General features: G+C 26.9%; 1 protein-coding gene across 1 annotated transcript in view; it reads left to right on the top strand.

Moving 5' to 3' along the window:
• Positions 1-12,718, top strand: part of LOC100210951 (transient receptor potential cation channel subfamily M member 1) — a 51,592-nt gene that overhangs the window by 2,324 nt on the left and 36,550 nt on the right. Inside the window, exons 3-6 of the mRNA XM_065812477.1 lie at positions 85-430; positions 4,935-5,233; positions 5,319-5,394; positions 5,831-5,949. Coding sequence (XP_065668549.1) covers positions 85-430; positions 4,935-5,233; positions 5,319-5,394; positions 5,831-5,949 — 840 coding nt within the window. The remainder of the gene's footprint in view (positions 1-84; positions 431-4,934; positions 5,234-5,318; positions 5,395-5,830; positions 5,950-12,718) is intronic.

Genomic DNA, 12,718 nt, shown 5'->3' on the forward strand with positions numbered 1-12,718 from the left:
TATAGCAATTGTTATAGTAAAAAAAAAAAATTAAAAAAAATAAAAACAACGTATTCTTTGATATAGTTTCTGATATTATTGTAGGTTGCAAAAACACCTGGAGCTTGGGTTATAACTGGTGGAACAAACACTGGTGTCATGAAGCATGTTGGTGAAGCATTGCATGGATCTACTAAAGCGTGTATAGGGATTGCAACATGGGGGATTGTTACAAATGCAAAAAAGTTGATAAACCTTGATAACACTCAAGTATACAGTAGCAAATTATACAGTGCCCATACAGAATATCAAGTTGCTTGCAGTTTAGTGCAACCAGGAGCATTTTTAGACCATAATCATACTCACCATTTATTAGTTGATGATGGTTCTGTTGGATGCTTTGGTGTAGAAATACCTTTAAGATCAAGACTAGAAGAATATATTATGAAAAGTATTTCCTTTTACTATTTTATAATTAGTCTTATTTCAGGTTAATACTCTTGCAAATTATCTGAACCCTAAAATATCTGTTTTCAGATACTAAAACTACTTTAATTATTTGATTAAAAAAATTAATTAATATATATATTATGATATAAAAATATAAAGATTAAATGGAAAACAACTTTTTTTAAAATACGTGATTTTTTAAAAATAGGTAAATATGAAATAAAAATGAAAGCCATAGCACTAAACTGTTAGAGAATAAAGTGGTCAAAATTTGGTACTTTTTGTGTCGTTTTTAATAAAAAGTATTTTGTATATTCACCTACTCTTATTTTGAGTCATCTCATTTGTCAGGGATGTCTGATGTAAAACTATTCACTTGAGTTAAGAGTAAATCTTTGTAGTATTACTTAGTTTTTTCACAATAATTTTAATTTTTGCTTTGTAAATACTATATGTCGTTCTACAGACTTGAAAGTTAATACTTAGTTTATCTCCCTAAATGGATGTGAAATTAGTTTAGTTTCTCATTGAAAGGTTGTTTTTCTTTACAATAGCTTATTTTCAATTTATCCAAATAAACATTTTGTTTTATTTTAAATAATAAAAAGTATTTACTTAAAAATGTAGTCATTTTTTACAATGTCAAAAATTTTTATGATTTTAATGGCTTAATTGCTCTTTGTACAATCTGTAGCTGGTACAAAAAATCATGTATAGAGGTGCTATTGAATATCACCACTTAGCTTGTTGATTACAAACTACACATACAAAATCAAATATTTTCAAGTCAAAAAACTGTTTCAACAGGTTTTTTTTAGAACATTTTTCGTTTTTGGCGAATTAATTTGATTCACTATAAAATAGTACTCTTTTAAAAAGAAGAAAAAAGTGATTTTTTAAAGAAAGAATGAATCTTAGTAGACATAAATATTTCAGGATATAATTAAAAAATAAAAATTCAAAATTACCTTTGAGACACCCATTAAGATTATTTCAAAATTAATTTATTCAATAATGAGAAATAATTACAAAAGCTACTTTCGAGTCCTTAATACAAGCATAGAACAAAGAAAGAGGGGAATTTTTCTAAAATCGAATAAACGGAGGGTTGTATTGATAGTTTATAATTTATAAATTGAAACTAATATTTTTTACAAAACAAGCATAAAACTATTTAATTCTAGCGTGGCAAAATGCTTCAAATGCAGTCAAATGCGTGTTATCTAACAGTTTTCATAAATAAGCCAAAAGCTCATTTTCGACAAATCAAAATTTACTAGGTTGACAATTTTTAAAGCCTGTTTACACTGAAAGTTTTTGTTTTTATCAGTGACTGAAATAATTAATTTCTAATTTTAAAGGTCGATTTTCACTGATTATTTTTGGTTTTGAGGTTAAGGGCTCGAGAGTATAAGTGTTTGCCAATAAAAATAAAAAAAGCATTTAACTTAAGTTTACTTAACTAGCATAGTGTAACCACAGTCATAGTATTCAACGCAAGTTTAATCTGGCCTAATAAAACTTAATAACATATGTGTTCAAGTTTTTTGTGTATTATAATAGTAAATTTTTGTAAGACCTTGTCATCTATTTTTTATGAAATAGTCTAGGAGTAAAACTCAAAAAACCAATGGTTGTGGGAAAATTTTTTGATGAAGCTGAAACTTTGCGCAGTGATGCACTAAAGTATACATCATGTTAAAAGTATAGATCATGTTAAAAGGTATTCCATGATTCACAATAGGAGAACCTTATTTCTGGGCCCTATTCTGAAATGGTGCATGCAAACAGTCGTACTATCACAAGTGCAACTACACAACTACCCAAATATTAAAAAACGTTTTTCTAATAAGAAATCACACTAAAGATTTAAGAAACTTTTAGTACTAAGTTACTTTTTATTTGCACACAAAATCAAATAAAATTTCTTTCAAGAATAGAACTTCGCTAAATCTAAAAATTAATTGAATGGAAACAATAAAGTACGATAAATTTGGTAACAATTTAATTTGAAAAATGTTTATACATAATAATTTTGTTGTTTTATTACTTCAAATTATTATTATTTTTTAATTATTTTGGTAACATTTTAAAACTCACTCATCCCTTAATTTACATTTAAATACAACATTTAATTACCTCGAATGTTGTAAAGATGTTATGAAAGTTGTGCACAAGAAAATAGAAAGGCAGGTTCAAGTTGCAAAATTAAATAGATAAATAGTTCGATGAATTTTTTTTTAAAAGAGGCAAAAAATTTGTCAGTTTTGAACACTACTTTAATCAAAATATGTAGTTTAAATGATAAATCTCAACTTGGAAACAATAATTTAAAGAACATATGAATAAGCCATAACTTTAAAACATTGATAACCAGCACAAGAATGTAGATAGTGAATCAGGATCCAATAGCATAACTATTGAGAATTTTATATCTGACAATATTTCAGAAGTTAGTAATAATTCACAAATAGAGAGCAGTACTTTATTAAAATTCATTTATGATATACTAGATGGCGTAACTTTGCCTGTTGAAATCAACAGCAAACAACAGATGTTTATGGTAGAGCAGTCACCAAAAATAATAAAGGTATCCATGTTTTCATCAATAAATATAAACTTAATTTCAATTGGATTTTCTGATTATGCGCATACAGTTATATGGTTATCTGAACATGAATCTTCAAAGGAAGATCTTAAATTAGCATATAAATGTCGAATTCTAGAATTTAACATAAAATTAAAAAATAAATTTAAAAAGCTGTATTGTTTTTAAATGAAGCTTTTAGAGGCAGCAGCTTAAAACTCATTGAACTGAATAAAGGTATTTTTTAGGAGTAATTGAATTACTTTTTGATTTTGTTGTAGAACTGAAAATGTATTTAAAATCAATTACTGAAAAAAGATACATTATTTAATAAATAAGGCTGGAAGCTGCATGACGGATTATCACACCTTGAATGACTCTTAAAGATATTACGCCAGAAGCACTAATAAAGGTCATTAGATATAATTGCAAGGCATATTTTTAAAATTTTTTTTTTTTTTTACATTTTTGCTTCCAACAAGGCTGCAAGCAACCACTATAAGAGTTGGAAGTTGAACTAGAAGAGAAAAGATGAAGTTTGTAAAGCAAAATAATGATCGACAGACATAAAAGATTGCAAATTATATGATTCAGGATAGCAAGATGAAGGAAGCGAATTCCAAAGGACTGATTTTTGAGGAAAGAAACTAGACAAATAAGAGTTTTGGAAGCACTTAGGAACAGTCACAGAAAAAGGATGAGACTTAATTGAATGACAACAAACACTAGAATGAATTTTAGTAGATGGCACAAGAGACACTAGCTCTTTAGAGCAGTGCCCATTATAGTATTTGTGGAAAAGAGAAAGAAAAGTAATGTTACAACGATGTGATAATGGTTGGAGGGCTGCAAGAGCAGGTCCAACTATGTTTACACTTCGCTTTTGCACCTTGTCTAAAAGAGAAAGGGCATTATTAGAAGATTCACCCCAGATATGGCAACAGTATTCCATACAAAGACGGATTTGAGATTTATAGAGATCCGGAGTAAGAAAGTGTCAAGCTTGATAAATCCAGAGTAAGAAAGTGTTGAACTCGATAAAGAGATGCAACCTTAGCAGATGCTAATTTTGCAACTGATTTGATATATGGTTTCCGAGAAAGATCGGAAGTAAGAGTTAATCCTAGAAGATGAAGAGTAGATGACTCATCAAGTACATCACCGTTCATAAATATAGGAATATCTAAATTATTGCGATAACGATTGGCTGAAAAAAAAAGTTCTATCTGAACTAAAGTTCACCAGCCACTCTGAGCCCCCTAATAAATGGATGTTTTAGAATTGCTCAGAAAACATCATCCAAAACTTCATAAATAATATTCGAAATTACAAACAAATATTTCCACAAAAAAATTAAATTTGTTGAATTTATTTTATGTAAAGCATCAATGACGATGATGAGGAAAATAATAAAATAAAAGATTAAATAAAAACAAAAAATATTCAAAATAAATAACTAGTTACTTTTTTTGTTAGACTATATATTTTTTAGTCCATGTTTATTTTAAGACCATATTTTCATGTTTTATTTAAACAGTTTATCATAAAAAATGATTAATAAAGATATACAATAAGACTATGTTTAAAGATAAAAGGTTTTGACTATTTTGCGCATTTTCACATGTTTTTATAAAAAATTTCATACAAATAATCTAACTCAACTGGACTACTATACTTAATCCAAATTTCTAGTTGGTCAATATTATTGACAGTCGGGCCATCAATGTCCACTTTTGTTTAACAATTCCCTCAGAATTTTCAATATGACTTACTTCTGGGAATTTTGCTTGATACATCTCATAAGATCAATAATTGAAAGGTCATTTTTATTGACTTGTCGTCACATACTTATCTAAAAAATATAATATGCACTAATGATTGACCTTTTTCTTAAAATGAATTTAATAATTTTTTTTAGCTGGAGTTCCATCAGTACTAATGGTTGTGGAGGGTGGTCCAGGTTCACTAAGCACAGTTCGTGAGGCTATTTCTAAAAGCCCTGCTTTATCTGTACTAATAATTGTTGATAGTGGTCGTGCTGCAGATTTGCTAGCTTATGCCTATAGTTTAAGCAACCTCAACTGCATATATAATGAGAAAAATATTAACGAAGTATTACTACAAAAAATTCCAGAATATCTTCCTGAGCTTAACACAAAAGAAAAACAAGTATCAGCTTATAAAGAGGTTTTGGAATGCATGAGCAAAAAGGAGTTTGTATGTTTTTTAATTTTTTTTCTTTATATAATACATATTTTTTATTTGGAATTTAATTTATTTTAATTTTGATTATAATAATTAGATCACATTATTTCGGATGTCTGAAAAAAGAGGGGTTGATGAGGCAATTTTAAAAGCACTTTTGAAAGGAAATCAAGGTAAATAAAATAATTTTTATTTTAATTTTTTTTAATGCTCTTATTTTTTATTATTATTTAATTAATTACTATTTGTTATTATGTTAAACTTTTTCTGCACTATTTTTGATTGCTAAGTTAAATCTCAGTATCTTGTTACTTTTGAGGTAGATGTTAGTGTTGTTCATAAGTTACATCATGCAATTTTTTTTAATCTCCTACCACCCTCCCCCACCTCCTATGTTACAACATGGTAACTCTTTAGTTGCAAGTCTGTTACAAATCATTACAAAACACTAGCCCCTCCTTCTACCTCCCTATAGCGTGGTGTTATTTATGGGCAGCCATTTATGGAGTTTTTCATTAAAAACTTTTAATAATAAAGCTTACTTAGAAGTTTAGGCATTTTTTTGTTACCTTTTTATTTTCATGTCATTTAAAATTTTTGTCTTACTAGGTAAAGGAAATGAATTGTCACTGTATAGTCAGTTAAAGTTAACACTATTGTGGGATCGAGCTGATCTGGCAAAGGAATGCATTTCGCTAAGAAGCCAAGTTGTAGTCAAGGAAGAGGAGGTAAATAAACATTTTTTACTTTTTATGATTAGTATAAACTGTAAAAATTTCTTGTGATTTTGTAACCACCCAACTAAATTTTATCTAGATCAAATTGTTAGAAAAAGTTATCCTAACCAAAAATTTTATGAAAAAAAGGAATATATTGATGTCATATCTATTGTTTAGAAAAGTACAAGCTGAATCTTATGTTGTAAATTTAAGATTCAGCTTGTATGTTCTCTCTATTTCTGAAAGACTTTCTTTTAAAAAACATAGCACAGTTGAAATAATGTGGTGGTAGTTTTATTCTGATGCAAGGAATATACAACAAATTTTGTTGTTTGAAACAAATGAAACAATTTTGATAAGTAATTTTCTACTAATTTATATATTGATGTAGCGGCACTCCTTTGCAGTAGCAGGCTATTAGATAATTAATGTATGTACTCAAGCTCCCAGCAGCAGGCTATTTCAGTTTGATGTCAGAAATGTTATCTAAGCACACATTCAAAGTTATATATATATATATATATATATAAATATATATATATATATATATATATATATATATATATATATATATATATATATATATACATATATATATATGTATATATATATATATATATATATATATATTTTATATATATATATATATATATTCATATATTTCGCTGATCTATCGTGATCAGCGTCATCAGGTATAATAAATAAAATAGTTACAAAGAAATTTTTATAATAAAAACAAACCGTTAAAAAGATAACACTAAAAAGCCAAAATATAATACAAAAAATTTTCTCAAATAACTGACGCCAGCAGATTTTATTAAAAAATGGCCCCCAGGTTTTAGTTGTCACGTTATCATCGTCATCCCGATTGAGAACCACATCACCATTTCTCAACTCCTGTCGAACCCTAGCTATGCTTAGTTTGAGTGACTCTCTGATTTTCTGAGTTCGATATTCTGGGGCTACAGATGTGTTGGGGTGCAACCAATTAAACTTACCATGGCATGTTTTGGAATGTTCAGTTGCACCCAAACTGGACCATTTTTCTTTTAAGCTGTTTTTCTGGTGTTCAATACATCTCGATATCACCTTCTTTTTAGTTTCACCGATGTATATCGAATAGCATGAACATTTTAGCTGGTATACGCCAGGGTCTGTGTTTAGTGGTAGTTTTATTGTTGCAAAAAATATTTTTTAAATTGGGAGTTGATGTGAAAATAACCTTTATGTTTTGTTTTCGAAATTCTTTACGAAGTTTTGGACCAACAATTGGTATCTAAGGTAGTTTTATAAAAGGTTGGGTATCTAGTGGCTGACATGTGGTGTTTTTGAACTGTTATTTAAATAGTCTATAGTAATATTATTTAGAATGTTCTTGTCATAGCCATTTTCAACAAATATGTCTATAAGAAAATCAATTTCTTTTTGAAGGTGTTTTTGAGAGCAATTCTTTTTGTACGACATAAAAATCCTTTGAAATTATTAAATTATTAATAAAAATATATTTTAAAAAAAGTTTATACGCAGCCGTATTTATTGAATTCTACCCATATTTTAATGTATAACAAGAAAATGACTTTCAAAGATTATATTACTACTTTTTACGGCAAAGAGATTTACGATGATACCAAAAAGTTGCAAGGTTTGAAGATACGAAATGCGAACTCAAAAAATCAACTCGCTTTTCTTCAAAAATGCTTATCCAATAACATAACTCCAAAAGCGTTTAAAATAAAAACTCCAATCCATACTAAAAAAGCAAAAAACATAATGAAGGAATACAGTAAAAAACTACTAATTCATGCTCGTAACGAAGCCAAACACAGATTATATTCAAGTTAGAAATTAATTAATGAATTAAATATATTTCTTCAGACAAAAGTAAGATTGCACGGTTATGAGTAAATTAATAATATAACCAACAAATCAAAAAATTACCATTATATTAAAAAAAAAACGGAAATGAAAGAAAAATATTATAAATTACAAATTACACCGATTATAAAAAATACTTTTGATCCTCCCAATCAAGTTATTAAACCTGCTATACTCAATTTAACTAATGTTACTCTGGATAAATCAACAACCATGTATGAATATGTAACCATTGAATTACAAGACAAAAAGATGAAAAGTAACCAAAATTACTGCTGTGTACAATTCACCGCTAGTGACTGTATATATATATATATATATATATATATATATATATATATATATATATATATATATATATATATATATATATATATATATATATATATATATATATATATATATATATACATATATATATATATATATATATATATATATATATATATGTATATTTAGTTAAAAAATGTCATTTTTTATTCACTAAAATCTAAAATAATATTTTATTTACAAAGGGTTCATATTTTCTTCATGAGACCCATCATGACCTTACTTTTTCTTTGATAACATAAAGGTCTTGGTGTACTTAAAATATTTTCAATTTAAAAAATATTTGAATCCAGTATTATTTTATTATATAGAACACATTTAATAGTTGGAGAACATCTGTTTAAAAAAACATTGTTTTTAGAAACACTTTAATATATAGAGTATATAAAATAAATAACAAATATATAAAATTTATCAAATAAATAACAAATATATAAAATAAATAACAAATATATAAAATTTATCAAATAAATAACAAATATATAAAATATATAAAATAAGTAACAAATATATAAAATAAATAATAATTATATAAAATATATAAAATAAATAACAAATATATAAAATAAATAGCAAATATATAAAATAAATAGCAAATATATAAAATAAATAACAAAAGTTTTTAAATAATATATAAAATATATAAACTATAAATATCATAGTTATAGAAGAAATTATCTCTTGAAAAAAATCGAAATTAATGCAATCAAATGTTAATATTTTTTTGAGCTGGTTTTAGCTGTAGCATACATAGCTGTACTGTCTTCTGCATTTAAGGATGATGATTTCATACATAAATGATCTTTTCTAAGAGGTTAGTTAATCAGAGCGTTAGCCACTGCCCTCTTTATCAGCTCCAACACATTTTCAATAGGGTTCATATCTGAGCTATTACCTGACCAATCCAAGAGAGATATTTTGCTCTTCCAAAAAAGCTTTAACAGTCCATGTTGTGTAGCATGGAGCTCCATCTTCCATAGTATATATAGTTCTCTATTTGGAAACCATTCTCTGAGCTGCGGTATCAACTGATTCTTGGACTTCATTGTATTGATTTTGCCTCATACCTTTTTTACTGAAATTTTTATGAAATAAATCTATTTTGCAATTTTTTTTTTTGTAAAAAAAATAGTTTGGAATTTTATTTTATTTATATTAATTATGTAATTTTTATTGATTTAAATTAATTATTTCAAATATTGAGAGTTACTTTTTGTAAGAAGTTAATACATATAAATTCTAATTTAAAAGTTAAAAAAAATCTAAACTAAGAAAAATTTGAGTGTTTGCAGAAAGTTATTGAGGAAACTGAAACTGAAAAGCAAATATTTTGATGTAAATAATGCAAGTATTTTAACAACAAAGCTGAAACTCTTGCTTCCCAATAACTTATTTATACTCAAATAGCAATCTGTATTTAAAACAATAAAAAACTTTATAATCTATCACAAATAAGTATATTCAATTCTTTTTAAGGCCTCTCACATTAGGCTTTGTTACTTTGTACTAAATGTACTTTAATTCTAAAATATACTCTATGCGTTTAATTTTAAGTGTTATAAATAGTGTTTAATTTAAACAAACAAAAAACTGTTGCTAGTCATTTTCAGAATTGAACAAACTTTGTAAAAGTTTCCAACTTTTTAGAATTTTTTTCACTAGTTTGTTGACTGCTAAATTTTCCTGGGTTTTCTGCTATTATTCCAAAAATAGTTTTCCGGGATTTTCATAAGGTTAAAAACTATGATAAAACATCTCCTAAATAAAAAACCACTCCATCTATTTTTAAATAAAAAAATATTATCCATATAAACTCATGCAAAACCTATAATTACTGTAACTACTGTGTGTCTCTATATATGTCTATATATACAGTCACGTTCAAAAGTTGGGAACATTTAAAAAAATTAAAAATAATATTCGAAACTTTGAGTAATAATAATATATATTCAAGTAGTTTATGTTTAACACCAAATTTATGTTTAACGCCAAATTTATGTTTAACACCAAATTTAAACCACTAAATTTATAGTCATAGTTTTTATTATTTTAGAAAATTAGGAAATTAAGAAATTAAAACATTAGTTATTAGTTAAAAACAAATTAACAACAGGAAAGCTCATATTGCTCAGATTCTACATGAACATAGATTGACACCTGCCCCAAAATCATGATATGAGGTGTCATCAACACAGAATCATGATTTTTTTTAGTTTACAATCAAAGTGATGGTTTATGGTTTACGGCTTCTATCACCTTAAAAAACAGCCAAGTTTACCTTGGATTACTTTAAGGAAAACTCAATATGTTTATGAATATCACAAATATTCACAATTTTTAACATGATAAAGCACCCTGTCACAGACGCAAAACTTGTAAATAGTTAGTTACATGAGTATGGGGTTGAGGTTATTAGCCCCTGTCCTGTTAATTTACCCAACCTCAATCCTATTGAAAATTGCTGTATTCATCTTTGATGTTCATCTTCCGATGACCTACGAGAGAAAATCAAGCAGGTATAGATTCAACTTGTGACTTCTGAATACTTAAGTAAACTTATTCACTGTATGCTTACTGTTTAACTGGTTGTTTGAAAGCTCAAGGACACCATACAGAGTATTAAATTGAATAGCAGACATTTCTTAATATTTTAAAGTTACTTTTTATATTTAAAATATGTTATACTAACATATTTTGATAAAATGCTTAATTTAATAAAAATTGTGTTTTTCATTCAGTGTTTTAAACTTTTGATGCTGACCCTGCATACATACAGAAAGTAAAAGTTTGATGCTTTTAGTTCACTAAAGTTGATGCATTTGTTCAACCACTTTACAAGGATAAAAATTCTTCACTTTGAATTTTTTGTTCTAAATGGTCTGCAGGGATTTTTTAAAATCCAAAAGAGTGTGCTTAAGTTTGGAGATCCTTGGTGGATGATACTAAATGATAAAATTATTGTTTCATGTTGCAAAAAAAAATTTTTTTTGCAACATGAAACAATAATTTTATTATTTTTTTCAATTGATTCTTGCAAAAGCAGAAACTCAAAGATAGAAAATAGAAGATAGCTCTTTTAAAAAATTAAAAGAAAATATTTATGTGCAATTTCTGACAATAAAGTTTGTTTGAATAATAATAATAGCATAAAAACCTTTATAAACATAGATTTCAGTTTTTTTATTTTTTATTAATCAAAATTTCAGTTTCAACGAAAAAAAATCCCATTGAAAACTGCGACTTTTGTTGTAAAAAAGTGGTAGTTTGTTTAATGGGAACTAGAAAATCATCAAGTATCCAGATTATCTACCAGCAATACAGCCAGTGCTTCATTGAGATGAGTTGCCTGCACCCCCTTCACCAGCAGATTCTCTAAACATTAATGGATCTTCATATAATGATAGCGAGTTTCAGAAACTGGATGTCTGTGTGCCTAGCCCTACAAGTGAATCATCATCTGACCCTCATTTTATTAGTAAGGCATAACTAATTAACTTTGTAACAGGTTTAAGCTTGTCAAAAGAACATAGTGAGATTCTTAGAAATTGATTAAAATAATGGAAATTATTGTCACCAGACACATACATCTAAAGCTCTCAGCTTTTTATTTAATCAATGATCTCATTTGCTACTGCAATCATGTTTAAGATTTATTTGGTGAGCTTAATATTCAGTATCTATATAGTGAATGGCGTCTTTTCATCAATTCTTCAAAATATAGTGTCAAGGCTTCACTGTTGAACAATTAGTGTCCTATTTACAACAATTAGACAATTCTGTTGAGATTGTCAATAATCTCCTTCATAACTGCAATTCCCTGAAATATTCTTCAAACATAACTTCTTACATTCTCATTTGGGTTTTTTTTTTCCAGAAAACCATGGTAAATTGTCTGATAAACACTGTTGAAAAATTTCGTTAGGAATTGTTGTACTTGAAGCAAAGATATTTAGGAAGGTGGCGCACAGTCTTAATTAGTTTCTGCAGAGATGTAGAGATGTTGAATATAGGCAACAAAGCCAATCAGTTTATTTTTAATAAATACTTAATTGGAACCTGTATAAATATTTGAGATTAGATTTAATAGTTGTTTTACTTTAATCATATTGAAAACTGACAGTTATTTAGAAAGACATTAATAAATTAATGTCTTTATTTAGAAAATCATTCTATAATAGTTTCTAATGTAACTACAAAACTGTATTTCAGAAAAAATATGTCAGTTCCGGAATTAGGAACCTCAAATTATTGTAATATGACACTTATATCTTCAGTAAGAAAAAATATTTTTATTACTTAGTCTTATCAAAGTTATCAATATTCATTTTATTGTTTGCTATATAGTTTGCATTCATTTTTTCATATTTTTTAAAGTATCTGTCAGATGCTCTTCAATATGAATAACTGGTATGGAATCCATTTCATCCATAAAACCATTTTTTATTTAATAAATTCACTCTTAACAAACTTGCAAACAGCCACCATTTAATATGGGAGTTACTAAGAAAACAAATTGTTGTTGGTGACATTAATGCTCATCTTAATGGCTTTAATATCTCTGACCTTGCTGGTT

Source organism: Hydra vulgaris, chromosome 12, assembly GCF_038396675.1.
Source record: "Hydra vulgaris chromosome 12, alternate assembly HydraT2T_AEP".
NCBI classification, from domain to species: domain Eukaryota; kingdom Metazoa; phylum Cnidaria; class Hydrozoa; order Anthoathecata; family Hydridae; genus Hydra; species Hydra vulgaris.